Source organism: Giraffa tippelskirchi, chromosome 3 (genome assembly GCF_054371585.1).
Source record: "Giraffa tippelskirchi isolate mGirTip1 chromosome 3, T2T-mGirTip1v1.2.pri, whole genome shotgun sequence".
Lineage (NCBI taxonomy): Eukaryota > Metazoa > Chordata > Mammalia > Artiodactyla > Giraffidae > Giraffa > Giraffa tippelskirchi.
The window spans coordinates 67,506,965-67,524,858 of NC_137277.1; the positions used below are offsets into that span (position 1 = coordinate 67,506,965).

The 17,894-nt window shown below is 40.4% G+C and overlaps 1 protein-coding gene across 28 annotated transcripts in view; it reads left to right on the forward strand.

Annotated features, from left to right (window-relative positions):
- Positions 1-17,894, forward strand: part of SAP130 (Sin3A associated protein 130) — a 72,142-nt gene that overhangs the window by 29,637 nt on the left and 24,611 nt on the right. For 9 of the 28 annotated variants that reach the window (XM_081581079.1, XM_081581082.1, XM_081581088.1 and 6 more), the window contains exons 13-15: positions 2,178-2,480; positions 3,294-3,471; positions 9,919-10,023. In XM_081581079.1, coding sequence (XP_081437205.1) covers positions 2,178-2,480; positions 3,294-3,471; positions 9,919-10,023 — 586 coding nt within the window. The remainder of the gene's footprint in view (positions 1-2,177; positions 2,481-3,293; positions 3,472-9,918; positions 10,024-17,894) is intronic. The other 19 variants (XM_081581080.1, XM_081581084.1, XM_081581090.1 and 16 more) reach the window with 3 other exon arrangements.

Below are 17,894 nucleotides of genomic sequence, written 5' to 3' on the forward strand. Positions count from 1 at the left end.
AATGGTAACCCACTCCAGTATTCTTTCCTGGAGAAACCCATGGATAGAGGAGCCTGGCAGGCTGTAGCCCATAGGGTCACAGAGAGTCGAACACAACTGAGCACACATGCACACAACACAGTGTGGTTGAGAATATAAAGTGAGATAAGATTGGGTCTTAAAGAGGCTTGTAGTAGTAACTAGACTGCAGGTTCTACAGCAGGCAAATGACCAAAAAACTGTTGTTTAACAGAAATAACATGGATACACGTCTCAGGAAGAAACTAGAATGCTCTGGAAGTTGTGTATGTGTGTATTCTACAAAGGAAGAATTGCACTATAACAGTGACTTTTAAGTTAACATGTTCTATCACTTCATTATACTTATGCATAATAATAATTTACCTTTTTATCTGTTGTTTATAAAACATTTTTAATTGTATTATTAAAATTGAAGTATTTGTTGTTCAGTCACTAAATCGTGTCTGACACTTTGCCACCCCATGGACTGCCATGCCATGCTTTCCTGTCCTTCACTGTTACCCAGAATTTGCTCAAACTCAAGTCCATTGAGCCATCCAGCCATCTCATCCTCTATCATCACCTTCTCTTCCTTCCCTCAATCTTTCCTAATACCAGGGTCTTTTCCAGTGAGTCAACTCTTCACATCAGGAGGCCAAAGTATTGGAACTTCAGCATCAGTCCTTCCAATGAATATTCAGGATTGATTTCCATTAGGATGGACTGGTTTGATCTCCTTGCTGTCCAAGGGACTCTCAAAAGTCTTTTCCAACACCAGTTTCAAAGCATCAATTCTTCAGCACTCAGCCTTCTCTATGGTCCAACTCTCACATCTGTACTTGTCTACTGGAAAAACCACAGCTTTGACTAGATGGACCTTTGTCGGTGAAGTGTTGTTTCTGCTTTCTAATATGCTGTCTAGATTTGTGATAGCTTTTCTGCCAAGAAATTCCAAAATTCCAAAATTGAGATATAATTGACATACCTTAGTTTCACATGTACAGCATAATGATTCATTATTTATCTATATTGCAGAATAATCACCACAGGTCTGGCTGGCATCTGTCACTATACAGTTCCAGAATGTTTTTTTCTTGTGATGAGAACTTTTAAGATCTACTCTTAGCAACTTCCAGATTTACAATACTGTATATTTAACCATAATCAACATGCTGTGTGCATTATATCCCCATAACTTAATATCTTTAACTGGAAATTCACGCCTTCTCACTACTTTAGCCTGTTTCACCCGCCTCTGCTCTTGCCTCTGGCACCACTGGTCTGTTTTCTCTATCTAGGAGCTCAGGTTGTTGTTTTCTGCATTTTAGATTCCGTATATATGTGAGGTCATATGGTATTTGTCATTCTCTGTGTGACTGACTTCACTAAGCATAATATCCTTAAGATTCATTCATATTGTCACAAATGGCAGTGTTTCAGATTTTTTTCCTTTTTAATAGCTGAGTAATATTCCATTGTGTGTGTATATACCATATCTTCTTTATCTACTCATCCACTAGTGGACATGGATTGTTTCCACATCTTGGCTATTGTAAGTAATGCTGCAGGGAACATGGAAGATACATTTATCTTTTCCCAGGTTTGTTTTCTGAGAAGAAAAGCCTTTTGTTTGTTTTCTTTCCACAAATAGTGAGAAATCCCTTCTTTTTTTGTTTCTTCCTGGGAATGTTTGTGTTTTCAGTTTTGCTGTTGAGTCAGTTTTTAATGTACACAGTAGATGATTGAAAAAAGGACAGATTGATTTTTCTCTCTCTTAAGTGCATATTTTAGAATTTAAAATTAATAACTACTATATTTCAGAAATTCCTCTGATAGTGGTTCTATCAATTAAAGCAAAGATTCTTGATTTGGAGGCATGGATGTATCTCAAAAGTTTGTATCAATTATTTACATAGTTGCCTGGCTCACATTTAGCTTTTAATAAATGATTACTTTTTTCTCATTTTAATGCTATTTCTGCAGAAAGGTCATCTCAAATTGGTAGAAAGTAAGGTGGCGAAAACGTCAATGTTTAGAGATTTATATAGCATTTTTTTTTTAATTGAGAGTTTAGATCTTGAACGTGGAAAAATTATTTTGATTTGAGTGTTTCTCTCCTTAGGTGGACTGTATCTAATCAGAGCTAACATTCTTGTCACTTTCTGCATCATTTTTAGTTTCAGCTCAGGCTCCAAACTCTGCCATCACAGCTCAGACTGGAGTAGGGGTGGCATCCACAGTCCACCTGAACCCCATGCAGTTGATGACAGTGGATGCATCTCACGCTCGACATATCCAAGGGATCCAGCCAGCCCCCATCAGTACCCCGGGGATCCAGCCAGCCCCCATTGGCACCCCGGGGATCCAGCCAGCCCCCATTGGCACACAGGGGATTCACTCAGCAGCCCCCATCAATGCCCAAGGACTTCAGCCTGCACCCATAGGGACCCAGCAGCCTCAGCCTGAAGGAAAGACTTCAGGTAATTTTAATTTTTTACATGGAATTTGGTATGGAGAGAAAAGATACATAGGGTTTAAGTCATGGTTCTGCCACTTGCTGGCTTTGTGGTCTCAAATAACCTCACTAAACCTTAGGTTCCTCTTTGGAACATGAGTTGCTTAGAACTTACCTGTCAGGATCATAGTAAGCATTAGAAACTACATATGTAAATAGCTTAATACGCATTTGCATAGGGGGAAGCATGCCAGAAGAGCTCTTAGTTGAGAGAGTACATTCACCCTTATAAGGGTAGTATTTACATTCCATTTTAGGATTTTCTTTTTCATTTTAATTTTTTTGGCCCACTGTGTAGCTTGTGGGATCTAGTTCTCCAACCAGGGATTGAATTCAGGCCCTAGCATTAGAAGCACAGAGTTCTAACCACTAGACAGCCAAGGAATTTCCTAAGATTTTTTTTGGAATTGTTTGTAAAGCATAAAGTTAAGATAGACTGGAATGTTAGTACCATTATTAGGAATTGAGAAGCGGTGATATAAAAAATCTGTAGGAGAACATTACTTGAAGTATGGTATGTACTTTATGTATCTTATTCATTAGTAATTATGATTGTAGAGCAAAGAAAAGTGGTTTTTGATCAGTAGGCTTTATAACTTCTCCCATTTTGCCATCTGCTTTTGTTCTTATCCCTCTTCTTGAAATTGGGAAGTCCTAACATGGGTACTCTTAAGTGTGGTAGTCTAACCATTGTTCTTTGTCTTATATGACATTTTAGTTGTGTTACTTCTGTTTCCTTCTTTTCATTGTTCTTTCCTGCCCCCTCCATGTCCTCTAGCAGTGGTATTGGCGGATGGAGCCACAATTGTAGCCAACCCTATCAGCAACCCATTCAGTGCTGCTCCAGCGGCAACAACTGTGGTGCAGACTCACAGCCAGAGTGTGAGCACCAACGCTCCAGCCCAGGGCTCATCCCCACGGCCAAGTATACTCCGAAAGAAACCTGCCACAGATGGGTGAGTAGACCCAGAAGTGTCAGATGACACCTCTAGTTCTGGATATCATTGGTATAAACAGTAGGCACTAACCCAGTGCTGTAGCAAACTCAGTTTCTGCCAAAATAGCTTGCCAACCAGGTTGTTCAGTAGAGGTTTGCTGAGTTCAGACTGTAAGATGGTAAGAATCCAGGATTCAGTTGAGTGTCAGTTTGTAAACATCTGTTGCATATTAATTACTTTGAGAGTTCTCTCTGGTTCTGAGAGTTTAATGCTGGGATCCCTAACTTGTACTGAATTTTTCAGGCTTATCTAGTTAGGCACAGTAATGTGTGCTATCTGGTTTTTCCTTGTCATCCTAAATGAATTGTTGCTTCAGGCAAGCAGTTTTCCAAGTGTATCAAGGGTCATATTTAGTAGCAGATAGTGTTCCGTGTTGTCATATAAGCTTCTGAGTTGGTGGGTCATAGGCGAGAAGATATATGCTCTGCTGTGAAACAGGTCCAAGTCTCTGTCTTTTAATACTAAGTCAGTTCATGACGAAGTAACCTTATCAAGGAAAATGGCAAGGCAGAGCTTGTAATGAATATGGCAGATTGAACATACTCTTCTTAATTTCTCCTCCTGTCAAAACCCCACAGAACTTTTAGTAAAGAGGCTTTTTTAAAAGATCATAAATACACAGGGATAGGGAGAATAGGAGAAGACTCAACAGCAGCAAGACTTTGAGGCTAGAAAGCAGATAACCAAGCACTCACTTACTCCCTTAGCAGTGAGAATGGTGGATGTTAAGTCTACAGAGAACAATTGAGAACCATCCTCATTTAAATTGTAAATCTTCAAAAGAACCAGCAACAGGAACTGAGTGTAAAAGGAAGCCCGGCTGAAATCGGTCTGAAAAGTGGTTAGAGCCCTGCCTTCTCTGCCCACACAGCTGATTTGTACTGCCCCTCCTCCCCAGCCCCAGCACACTCTGCAGATGGCCCACTAGGATCAGCCAGCACAACAGAGGATGTGGTACTGTACCAGAAACAGATTAGATGCCTGAGCCAACGTGGCATGTGTAGATTGCCTGTCCACTTCTCCCATTTGGCTGACACAACCCTGGCAGTTAAAGAGAAATTGAGAAGAGGACTCTACTCTCCTTCTAGGGTCCATCAGCCTGATGGGAAAGATCTAAAAATACCTACACTAGGGGGTAAGGACCCTTCAGACAGGGATCAGATCACCCTTAAGGTAGAGCACACAAGCTCAGAGCATCCCATCAGCTATTTAGTCCTCCTTCATCATGAGCATGCAGCCCAGCATATCAGGGATTCTAACAATACAAGATAGAAACCACTGAAAAAGGTAGCTTGGAAGATGCAAAGGCTAGGCAAAGAGAATAAAACTAAAAATAAAACCTAAGAAAGCATGAACAGAGACAGAGACCGTCAGTGACATCTTCAAAGGACAAAAGAAAACTGCATCCATCTAACAGGAAGGCCATGCTTCTCAAAGGGAACAGTCAGAGAACAAGAGTGTGTCCTGAAGTTAAAAGTCTGAGAGCAGAAATTGAAAACTCAGTAGAGGAGCTGAAAGGTAAAACTGAGGAAATCTCTCAGTAAAACAAAAAGACAAAGGGGGAGAAAATACCAAAAAATTAGAGTACCAGTTCAGTAGAATCCTGCCTTGGAAGAGGAGGGATCATAGTAAATTACCAAAGCTGAAGAGTAAGAGTTTCCTGATTTAACAAACTACAAAAGGTTTGGCACAGTATGTGCAATGGACACACACTGGCACCAAGATAAAATATGTTGAAACTTTACAACATTGGACGCAGTGAGATCTGCCTTTCTCCCATGCTTTGTCGTCTCCAAAGGCCCTTCTGCTGTACCTTCCGTGATTACCTGTTACCATCCAAGTCCTCTGTGGCCTGACTTCTCTGAGCATGGCTTTTTACTTTAATTGAATCCTGCTTCTTCTTTGGGGTTTCAGTGGCCTTTTCCGTGACTCTCCCCAGAGTGGTGGCTGTCTCTTCCTCCCCATCCCTTCCTGTCACTGTGCCCAGAGGTGGGGTGACTGTCCTCTTGGCACCTCATTGCCACTTTCAGTCCACTCCTCCTCAACAGCAGATATGCTTCCTGGTCTGTATTTAAATTTCATAAAATTTGCTATTGAAAAAGTAGTTTCACATAACCAGGTTCATCCAGACACACTGAAAAGTTTTCCAATAACTGAATCAAATACCAGTTTTTATTTTTATTTTTTTTTAATGTTTCTTTTATTGTGGTAAAAGTCACATAATATAAAACATTCGATTTTAACCATATTTAACATACATTTCAGTGGCATTAAATATATTCACATTGTCATGCAGCTCTCACCATCATCCACCTCCCAAATTTTTCACCTTCTTAAACTGAAGCTCTGTCTCCATTAAATACTAACTCCCCATTCCACCTGTCCCTTCACCCTTACAGTCCCTCACCTCCTGGCCTCTGGCATTACCAGTGTAGTTTCTAACTCTGAATTTGACTGTTCTAGTCAAATACCAGTTTTTAAATTCAGATTAACTTCAGTGAAACATTCTTTACCGTCTGAGCCACCAGGGAAGCCCCTGATGAAACATTCTTAAAAGTCCTGCTGGTCACTTGCATTTACTGCCTTTCAGGTGTTTAGTGGCCCATGTGATGGCAGCCACCTTGTTGGGACAGAGTCAGGTTTGATTTAGAGACTGTGTGTGTCCTTCAGAAGGTACATAGTGTCTGGCTGTCACACTATCTTTAACGTAAAGAGAAATTTGACATTTCCCAGCTCTGTGGCCCCTCAGTTGCTTGAATGTGTCCCTTGCATCCACCCTCCCTTAGCAGAGCACCCCTAGGAGCACAAGCATTCCACACCTCACAAGTGTAGCAGCCGTTTCTGTACCCCAGTGGCCCATAGCCTGCCTCCTTCCACGTCCCTGGCAGCAGAACTGTGACTCAACAAGACCCAGCTGGAAGCCTGCAGTCTCTTGGTCCTTAACCACCTTTTCACTCTTCTAACTGCCTTTCCTGACATCTTTGTCTGCTCTCCCTGGGTCAGAGTCTTTGGTCCGTTGCGATCATTTCCTTGCATCCATCCTCAGGTTCCTTACCATCCTCTTCGCTTTGTCAAAACCAGAGTTAAATCCTAATTTGTGTTATGCTGCCTGCATATGGGCACCACTGTGTTAGGGAGCACCACACTGCCTGGTCCTGCTTAACCTCACACACCTCCACTGGGATCTCATGGTGGACCAGCACTGTCTGCTTTCTTCCACCACCCTTCCAGACAACCAGGTACCTCTCTGTTCTTTTCCAGGCTTCCACAGCTTCTTCCCACATTCACTAGTAGCTAATGAAAGTGCCACCTACTTTCTTGAGAAAATGGCAACAAGCACAAGAGAACTTCACAAACTAGCTGTCATATCTTACCTGTTAGCCTCTTTTCCCTGCTCCACCTCCATTTCCCAGTACAGGTGAGGTCCAGGGGTGTCTCCTCAGAGCTCTGATCACAGCCTTTCTCACCTGCTCCAGCTCTTCTCTCTCTCCTTCATCAGTTTTTTCTTGCAAGTGGGTTATTCACATTAAAAAATATAATCTTGCTGTCAGTTCTTCCGTCTTAAAAAAAAAAAATTGTTCTATTAAGCCACTTTCCTCCATTCTCTACCCCATTTTTTTTCTCCTGTTTGCAATGAAAATAAAGGAGTTGTCTCTCTTTGCTAGCACTACTTCTTCCAGTCTCTCTCTCTTTCAGCATTTTCAGTGATGTATAGAAAACTGTGCAGATAATGTATGTACAGTGTAATAAGTTAGCACAAAGGGAACCCAATGTACATCTGTGTAATTACCAGTACTTCCTCCCAAAGGTTACTAACCAGTTTTTCTTCTTACCCTCTTTTGCCTCTTTTTGAGTTCCCATAGAATCATATATATTTTTTGTGACTCGGTCATCTTTCACTTGGTTTTGGACAATTCATCCGTGTTACTACATGGGATTGTAACTTTTCAGTTGTTGTTTAAAATACCCTTATATAAGAATAGCATCATTTATCTGTGGATCTTTGCTTTTTTTCCAGTTTGGGGCTGTAATGTTATCCCAACATCTTTGTACATCACCTTTGATGTGTCCATAAATGTAGTACCCCAGAAGGGATTTGCTGGGATGTAGTCTGTGCTCATGTTCAGTCTAGCAGGTAATGCCAGCAGTTTGTTCAGGTGTTATACCCATTTGCCCTCTCACTAGCAGTGGAATCATTGCCTTTGTCATCACCAACACTTGTTATTTGGCACTCTTTGTAAGTTTGGTCATTCTGTGCATTTATAGTATATCTCTTTATGTGTTTGGGAGGGTTGTTTGTTTTCTGGGGTGGGAGTGGAGTTGGTCTTGCTTTTTTATTTTTATTGTGGAAAGTTTAAACATGATACAAATTTGAACATAAGAATTTATTCCCATAATCCAACTTCAGTTATTAACTTAGTCCAGGTTTTGTCTGTATTCCTGTCCACTCCCTTTTTTTTTACCAGCTCTTTTGTCCCTTGGAGTTTTCCCTTGCCCCTGCCCCTGCCATCTCTTTACCTGAATTTGTCAGTTGTATCCCCATTGTATTAATTTCCTTAGGGCTGCTATAACAAATTATCACAAGTTTGGTGGTTTGAAACAACACAAGTTTATTCTCACAGTTACGATGACTAGAAGTCTGATATCACCAAGTTGGTCGGTTCCTTCTCACGAAACTCCACTCTGTGCCTCTTCCCCAATGTCTGGCGGCGGCTGGCAGTCCTTTGAGTTGCTTTGCCTGTGGATGCATCACTCCAGTTTCTGTTTCCATAGTCACAGGCCCTTGCCTCTGTCTGTCTCAGATCTCCATCTCCTTTCTATCAGTCACTGGATTTAGGACCTATCCTATAACTTTTTTGTTGTTGTTCAGTCTCCAAGTTGTGTCCTACTCTCTGTGACCCTGTGGGCAGCACGCAAGACTCCTCTGACGTCTAGTGTCTCCCAGAGTTTGCTCAAATTCATGTCCATTGAGTCGGTGATGCCATCTAACCATCTCATCCTCTGTTCCCCCTTCTCCTTTTACCTACAGTCTTACCCAGCATTAGGGTCTTTTCTAAAAGACTCTAAATCTAGAATGATCTTATCTCAAGATCCTTAACTTAGTTACATTTGCAAAGACTCTATTTTTTTACATTCACAAGCACCAGGAATTAGGACTCCAGTGGATCATTTTAGGGAACACAATCCATGCCCACCTCTCCCATCGCCTAGTTTCACCAGGAATTAGGACTCCAGGGGATCATTTTAGGGAACACAATCCATGCCCACCTCTCCCGTCGCCTAGTTTCACCAGGAATTAGGACTCCAGGGGATCATTTTAGGGAACACAATCCATGCCCACCTCTCCCGTCGCCTAGTTTCACCAGGAATTAGGACTCCAGTGGGTCATCTTAGGGAACACAAGCCATTCCCACCTCTCCGGTCACCTACTTTCACTTATTCTCTCCTCCACATTTTCCAAGTTGTTACTTTAAAGGCTTGGTTTTTCCCCCCTTTTAGCAAAATTCCTTCATAAGTTGTCAGTTTAGTGTTTTGTTGTTTAGTTGCTAAGTCGCATGCAACTGTTTTTCTGACCCAATGGACTGTTGCCCAACAGGCTCCTCTGTCCATGAAATTTCCTAGGCAAAAATACTGGAGTGGGTTGCCATTTCCTTCTCCAGAGGATCTTCCCAACCTAGGAATAAAACCCACTATCCTGCACTGACCACCTGGGAAGCCTGGTATTATACCAGGAGAAATATGCCGTCTGGTGGTCACCCTCTTTTGAGATATTAACGGTCTTGATGATCAGTATCTGAATTCCTTGCATTGCAGAATGGTATGTTCTCATTCTGGACATTTTCTCTCAAACCAGTTCTCTTGTAGCATTTGCTTCTACCACTCTGCCAAAATTACACCTCAGGATCATTTATGATTTCCACATCACTAAGCTCTGGTTTGAGCCGCATGTGGCCTCTCTATTACATGACACATTTGGTCACTAGCTACCTTAATTGATTTTTTCAGTCAGCTTCCATTAACTTGCTTAGGTCAATATGAATACATAGGTGTAATAATGATTGTGAATACTGAACAAATTTAAATTTTAAGTACAAAGGAAATGTATAGGTAGAAAGTAGAAGAAGCAGGTAAGAGTCAAAATAGTTGCTTCCTGAAGAGAGACAGGCAGGAAGTGATGAAGGATGGGAAAGAGATCTGCTGTGTTTTATTAAAAGCTCTTTAGTACTATTTGACTTTTTAAATAATGTGCCTTTATTACATTGACAAAACTTTTAAATCCATTTTAAAACACCTGACAACAGAGTGCTTTAATTTTACCATTGATCCACATAGCAGATGTGCAGTTGTTACCCTTTGAATGCCCTCAGACTCTTGTATTCCGGGTTTGTCTCTTGTCTCTTTTAGAATGGCAGTTCGGAAAACCCTCATTCCCTCTCAGCCTCCTGAAGTGGCCAGCCCGCGAGTGGAGAGCTCTATGCGGAGTACATCCGGGTCGCCTAGGCCTGCAGGGTGAGCACATAACTGAGGACAGGAAAGTCTAGTAACATGTGACAAACTTCACATAATTTGTCTATGTGCATCTAAAAAACCCATTTTCTAAGCTGTGTGATCTGGACACATTTCTCAGCCTCTCTGGTCCTTAATTTCCTTATTTATGAAATGGGCATACTTATTACATCTTCCTCATAGGATTCCTGTGTATTCACAGCACTTAGAGCCTGCCTCATAGTAAACACCCACTTCTTGTTGCTATCAAAAATGGCATTATGACAATAGTTAATACATGCTATTTTATTTATCTTCTTAGTTCTAAAAGTAGTATTTTGGCAAAGAAAATGAGACAATATAAAAATTTAAGTATAAAGTAAAAATCTTTGTCCCATTCTCCACTCACCTCTGTAGTCCCACTCCCCAGAGTAATTTGTTACTGTTTTTGTCTCTAAGTCTTTGCAACCCCATGGACTCCCCACCAGGCTCCTCTGTCCATGGTATTTTCCAGGCAGGAATAGTGGAGTGGGTTTCCATTTCCTTCTCCAGGGGATATTCCCATCCCAGGGATTGAACCTGCATCTCCCGCATTGGCAGGCAGATTCTTTAACACTGAGCCACCTGGAAAGCACCCCCAGAGTAATATTAATTGGTTAAAGTTTTGTTAAGTATCTGTCCATATCTTTTTTCCACATATATGTGTAGATAGGCTGATAAGTTCTTAAAAATAAGATTTTATTGATTTTTTATTATATGGCATTTTTTACTTATACATCAGTAATAGCTTACTGTGTTAATATATTTATATCTACTTCATAAAACTTCATTCAAAAAATTATGAATGCCATGTGTGTACTAAGTATCATTTCAGAATCCAGGGCAATAAAAGTGACTGAAACAAAGGGTCCATTCTCCTTAAGCTTACTGTCTAGTGAATGTAGAGAAATAATAAATATGTGAAGAAAAAGAAACCAGTGTAAAAGGAATATAAGTGATGGGAGAAGGGGTGATGACTTACAGAAAAGGCTTCTCTGAGCAGAGATTTTAAGAGCCACATGTTCCCTGATGTAAGACTGTGTTGGGCAGAGGAAAGAGCAGGGACCTGGCCTTTGATGTAGGAGTACTTGCAGTCACCACTTTGTACATTAGTGCAAAAATGTACACATAACCGTGTAATCAGAAACTGTATGTGGTTATTTGTAATTTTTCTGCAACCTTAAAAACATTTGTGAAAATATTAAAAACGCACTTCCTATTTCTTTAGGGAATCTCCCTGGCCTAGGGATCAAACCCGGGTCTCTTGCATTGCAGGCAGCTTCTTTACCATCTGAGCCACCAGCTGCTGCTGCTGCTGCTAAGTCACGTCAGTCGTGTCCGACTCTGTGTGACCCCATAGACGGCAGCCCACCAGGCTCCGCCGTCCCTGGGATTCTCCATGCAAGAACACTGGAGTGGGTTGCCATTTCCTTCTCCAACCAGAGAAGCCCATAATATATAGGGAAATGGAAAAAAATGAATAGTAAAACTAAAATTTACTTAGTACACTGTAATTTGAACATCAGAAGCACTGAGAATTAAATGTTTTCTTTCTTTCTAAAAACTCATCAAGAGTTCACCCTCTGTATCCGAGGGTGTTAACACATGATGAGCACCCACAGGTTTTGGTATCTGGATTTTCGTATCCCCTAGGGGATGAGTACTAAGGGATGACTGTAGTTGGAACAGTGCTTGCCTTATTCACATTATATAACTTGTGATACAGAGCAAGAGTCTTTCTATGCTTTAGTGAATTGTCATATTGCTTTCTAAATTTGGATCTGCCCTGACATTTTATCTTTTGTATTTTCAATATTGTAAATTTTCTCCAATAGTTCCTTTAATGTGAGATTTTTGCCAGTATCACTTACAGGGACAGCTTATCTACCTTAACTAATCCTTGGAATCTGTGTGCACATTTCATAGTAGCATCTTTAACTGTGCTAGTGCAGATAAAGATTTCTCTTTGGAGAAATGTGTATTTAGGCTGTTAGGTGTTTTGAGCTGTTAGTAAATTTTTCGATTTATCAGTCACCTCATTTGCAAATATTTTCTCCCAGTCTGAGGGTTGTCTTTTCATTTTGTTTGTTGTTTCCTTTGCTGTGCAAAAACTTTTGGGTTTAAATAGGTCCCATTTGTTTATTTTTGTTTTTATTTCCATTACTGTGGGAGACAGATCAAATAAGATAATGCTGTGATTTATGTCAGAGTGTGTTCTGCCTATGTTTTCCTCTAGGAGTTATACAGCGTCCAGTTTCACATTTAGGTCTTTAATCCATTTTGAGCTTATTTTTGTGTATGAAGTTAAGGAATGATCTAATTTCATTTTTTTTTTAACATGTATGTAGCTGTGGAGTTTTCCCAGCACCATTTGTTGAAGAGACTGTCTTTCCAACATTGTGCAGTCTTACCTCCTTTGTGGTAGATTAATTGACCATAGGTGCGTGATCTTATTTTTGAGTTTTCTGTCCTGTTCCATTGATCTGTAATTCGGTTTTTGTGCCAGGACCATACTGTTTGGATGACTGTAGTTTTGTAGTATAATCTGAAGTCAGGGAGTCCGATTCCTCCGGCTCTATTATCTTTCTCAAGATTGCTCTGGCTATTCGGGGTCTTTTGTGTCTCCAAACAGACTTCGAGATTTTTGTTCTAGTTCTGTGAAAAATGCCATTGGTAATTTGATAGGGATTGCATTGAATCTGTAAATTGCCTAGAGTAGTTCAGTCATTTTGACAATATTGATTCTTCCGATCCACGATCATGGTATATCTTTGCATCTGTTTATGTCTTCTTCAGTTTCTTTCATCAACATCTTACCCTTTTCCGAGTACAGATCTATTGTTCCCGTAGGTAGGTTTATTGATAGGTATTTCATTCTTTTTGAGGTGGTAGTAAATGGAATTGTTTCCTGAATTTTCTCTTTCTAATCTTTTGTTGTTAGTGTATAGAAATGCAGCAGATTGCTGCGTGTTAATTTTGTAACCTGCAACTTTACCAGATTGATTGATGAGTTCTAGCAGTTTTCTGGTAGCATCTTTAGGATCTCCTGTGTATAGTAGCATGTCATTTTGTCAACAGTGACAGTTTAACAACTTCTTTTCCAATTTGGATTCCCTTTACTTCTTTTTCTTTACTGATTGCTGTAGCTAAGACTCCCAAAATTATGTTGAATAAAAGAGGTGAGAGTAGAATCCTTGTCTTATTCATGGCTTTAGAGGGAACACTTTCAGCTTTTCACCACTGAATATGATGCTAGCTGTAGGTTTGCATTATGCAGCCTTTATTATGTTAAGATATGTACCCTGTTTGCCCACTTTCTGGTTTTGGTATTAGGGTGATGGTGACCTCAAAATGAGTTTGGAAGTGTTCCTTCCTCTACAGTTTTTTGAAACAGTTTCAGAAGGATGGATGTTAACTTTTCTCTAAATGTTTGATTAAATTTGCCTGTAAAGCAGTCAGGTCCTGAACTTTCATTTATTCAGTTCAGTTGCTTAGTCATGCCCGACTCTTTGTGACCCCATGAACCACAGCATGCCAGGCCTCTCTGTCCATCACCAACTCCCGGAGTCCGGAGTCCACCCAAACCCATGTCCATTGAGTCGATGATGCCATCCAGCCATCTCATCCTCCGTCGTCCCTTCTCCTCCTGCCCTCAATCCTTCCCAGCATCAGGGTCTTTTCCAATGAGTCAGCTCTTCGCATGAGGTGGCCAAAGTATTGGAGTTTCAGCTTCACCATCAGTTCTTCCAATGAACACCCAGGACTGATCTCCTTTAGGATGGACTGGTTGGATCTCCTTGCAGTCCAAGGGTCTCTCAAGAGTCTTTTCCAACACCACAGTCCAAAAGCATCAATTCTTCGGCGCTCAGCTTTCTTTATAGTCCAACTCTCACATCCATACATGACCACTGGAAAAACCATAGCCTTGACTATATGGACTTTTCTCGGCAAAGTAATGTCTCTGCTTTTTAATATGCTGTCTAGGTTGGTCATAACTTTCCTTTGAAGGAATAAGTGTCTTTTAATTTCATTGCTGTAATCACCAACTGCAGTGATTTTGGAGCCCAGAAAAATAAAGTCTGACACTGTTGCCAATGTTTCCCCATCTATTTCCCATGAAGTGATGGGACCAGATGCCATGATCTTAGTTTTCTGAATGTTGAGCTTTAAGCCAACTTTTTCACTCTCCTCTTTCACTTTCATCCAGAGGCTCTTTAGTTCTTCTTCACTTTGTGCCATAAAGGTGGTGTCATCTGCCTGTCTGAGGTTATTGATATTTCTCCCGGCAATCTTGATTTCAGCTTGTGCTTCCTCCAGCCCAGCGTTTCTCATGATATACTCTGCATATAAGTTAAATAAGCAGGGTGACAATATACAGCCTTGACGTACTCCTTTTCCTATTTGGAACCAGTCTGTTGTTCCATGTCCAGTTTCAACTGTTGCCTCCTGACCTACATATAGATTTCTCAAGAGGCGGATCAGGTGGTCTGGTATTCCCATCTCTTTCAGAATTTTCCACAGTTTATTGTGATCCACACAGTCAAAGGCTTTGGCATAGTCAGTAAAGCCGACTATACTTCTGGAACTCTCTTGCTTTTTCGATGATCCCGTGGATGTTGGCAGTTTCCTCTCTGGTTCCTCTGCCTTTTCTAAAACCAGCTTGAACATCTGGAAGTTCACGGTTCATGTATTGCTGAAGCCTGGTTTGGAGAATTTTAAGCATTACTTTACTAGCGTGTGAGATGAGCGCAATTGTGCGGTAGTTTGAGCATTCTTTGGCATTGCCTTTCTTTGGGATTGGAATGAAAACTGACCTTTTCCAGTCCTGTGGCCACTGCTGAATTTTCCAGATTTACTGGCATATTGAGTGCAGCACTTTCACAGCATCATCTTTCAGGATTTGAGATAGCTCTACTGGAATACCATCACCTCCACTAGCTTTGTTCGTAGTGATGCTTCCTAAGGCCCACTTGACTTCACATTCCAGGATGTCTGGCTCTAGGTGAGTGATCACACCATCGTGATTATCTGGGTCATAAAGATCTTTTTTGTATAGTTCTTCAGTGTATTCTTGCCACCTCTTCTTAATATCTTCTGCTTCTGTTAGGTCCATACCATTTCTGTCCTTTATTGAGCCCATCTTTGCATGAAATGTTCCCTTGGTATCTCTAATTTTCTTGAAGAGATCTCTATAGTCTTTCCCATTGTATTGTTTTCCTCTATGCATTGATCACTGAGGACGACTTTCTTATCTCTCCTTGCTATTCTTTGAAACTGCATTCAAATGGATATATCTTTCCTTTTCTCCTTTGCTTTTCGCTTCCCGTCTTTTCACAGCTATTTATAAGGCCTCCTCAGACAGCCATTTTGCTTTTTTGCATTTCTTTTTCTTAGGGATGGTCTTGATTACTGTCTCCTGTACAATGTCCATCCATAGTTCATCAGGCATTCTGTCTGTCATATCTAATCACTTAAATATATTTCTCACTTCCACTGTATAGTCATAAGGTATTTGATTTAGGTCATACCTGAATGGTCTAGTGGTTTTCTCCACTTTCTTCAATTTCAGTCTGAATTTGGCAATAAGGAGATCATGATCCGAGGCACAGTCAGCTCCGGGTCTTGTTTTTGCTGACTGTATAGAGCTTCTGCATCTTTGGCTGCAAAGAATATAATCTGATTTCGGTTTTGACCATCTGGTGATGTCCATGTGTAGAGTCTTCTCTTGTGTTGTTGGAAGAGGGTGTTTGCTATGACCAGTGTGTTCTCTTGGGAGAACTCTATTAGCCTTTGGGAGGTTTTTAATCACAGTTTCAATTTCATTGCTTTTCATTGGTTTGTCCTTTTCTTCCAGGTTGTCCATTTTGTTGGCATACTGTTACTGATAGCAGTCTCATGATTCTTGGTATTTCTGTGGAGTCAGTTGTAATGTCTCCTTTTTCATTTCTAATTTTATTGATGTGAGTCCTCTCCCTTTTTTTCTTCGTGGATCTGACTAAAAGTTTATCTATTTTATCTTTTCAAAGAACCAGCTTTTCATTTCATTGATCTTTGCGATTGTTTTGTCTCTATTTCATTTGTTTCTGCTATGATCTTTATGATTTCTTTCCTTCTGCTAGCTTTAGATTTTGTTTGTTGTTCTTTCTCTAGGGGTTTTAGGTGTAAGGTTCTGTCGTTTATTTGAGAATATTCTTGTTTCTTGAGGTAAACTTCCCTCTTAGAACTGCTTTTGCTGCATCCCATAAGTTTTGCACCATTGTGCTTTAATTTTCATTTGTCTCTAAGTATTATTTTATTTTCTCTAAATTTCTTCAGTGATCCCATTGGTTGTTTAGTAGCATGTTGTTTAGCTGCCATGTGTTTGTGTTTTTTATAGTTCTTTTCTTGTACTTTATTTCTGATTTCATAGCAGTTGTGATCAGAAAAGATGTTTGATATGATTTCAGTTTTCATAAATTTACCAAGGCTCACCTTATGATCCAACAAGTGGTCAATACTTGAGAATGTTCTGTGTGCACTTGAGAAGAATGTGTAGTCTGCTGCTTTTGGTTGGAATTCTCTTTGAATGTTAATTAAGTCCATCTGGTCTAACATGTCATGTAAAGCCTGAGTTTCTTTATTAATTTTCTACCAGATAATCTGCCCATTGTTGAAAGTGGGGCGTTAAACTACCCCACTATTGTTGTGTTACTGTCAATTTATCCCTTTATGGTTGTTGGTATTTTCCTTACATACTGAGGTGTTCGTATGTTGAGTGCATATATATTTATAGTTGTTATATTGGCTTCTTGGATTGAACCCTTGAGCATTATGCAGTGTCCTTCTTTTTCTCTTATAACAATATTTGTTTTAAAGTTTGTCTGATACAAATATTGTTACTCCACCTTTCTTACGATTTCCATTTGCATGGAATACTTTCTGCCATCTCCTTAATTTCAGTCTCTAAGTGTCCCTAGGTCTCACATGGGTCTTGTTTTTATTTTCATCCAGCTAGTCTATTTCTTTTGGTTGGTGCATTTAATCCATTTACTCTAAGGCAATTATCAATATTTATGATTCTACTGTTGGTTCAGTAGGTAAGTCTTGTCTGACTTCTTGAAACACCATGGAATGCAGCATTCCAGACTTCCCTGTCCTTCACTGTCTTACAGAGTTTGCTCAGATTCATGTCCATTGAGTCGATGATGCTATTTAACCATTTCATTGTCTGCTAGCCTCTTTTTTTGCTTTCAATCTTTCCCAGCATCAGGGTCTTTTCCAGTGAGTCAGCTCTTTGCATCAGGTGGCCAAGGCGTTGGAGCTTCAGCTTCAGCACCAGTCCCTCCAGTGGATATTCAGGGTTGATTTCCTTTAGGATTCACTGGTTTGATCTCCTTGCAGTCCAAGGAACTCTCAGAAGTCTTCTCCAGCGCCACAGTTTGAAGGCATCAGTTCTTCGGTGTCAGCCTTCTGTATGGTCCAACTCTTACATCCATAACATAACTACTGAAAAAACCATAGCTTTGCCTATACTGACCTTTGTCGGCAAAGTGATGCCTTTGCTCTTTAATACACTGTCTAGGTTTGTCATAGCTATCCTTCTAAGGAACAAGTGTCTTTAAATTTCGTGACTACAGTCACTGTCCTCAGTGATTTTAGAGCCCAAGAAAATAAACTGTGCCACTATTTCCACTTTCTCCCCATCTGTTTGCCATGAAGTGATGGGACCTGATGCCATGATCTTAACATTTTGAATGTTGAGTTTTAAGCCAGCTCTTTCAATGATATCATCTGCATATCTGAGGTCCTGGGTATTTTTCCCAGAGATCTTGATTCCAGCTTGGTATTCATCCAGCCCAGCATTTTGCACAATGTAC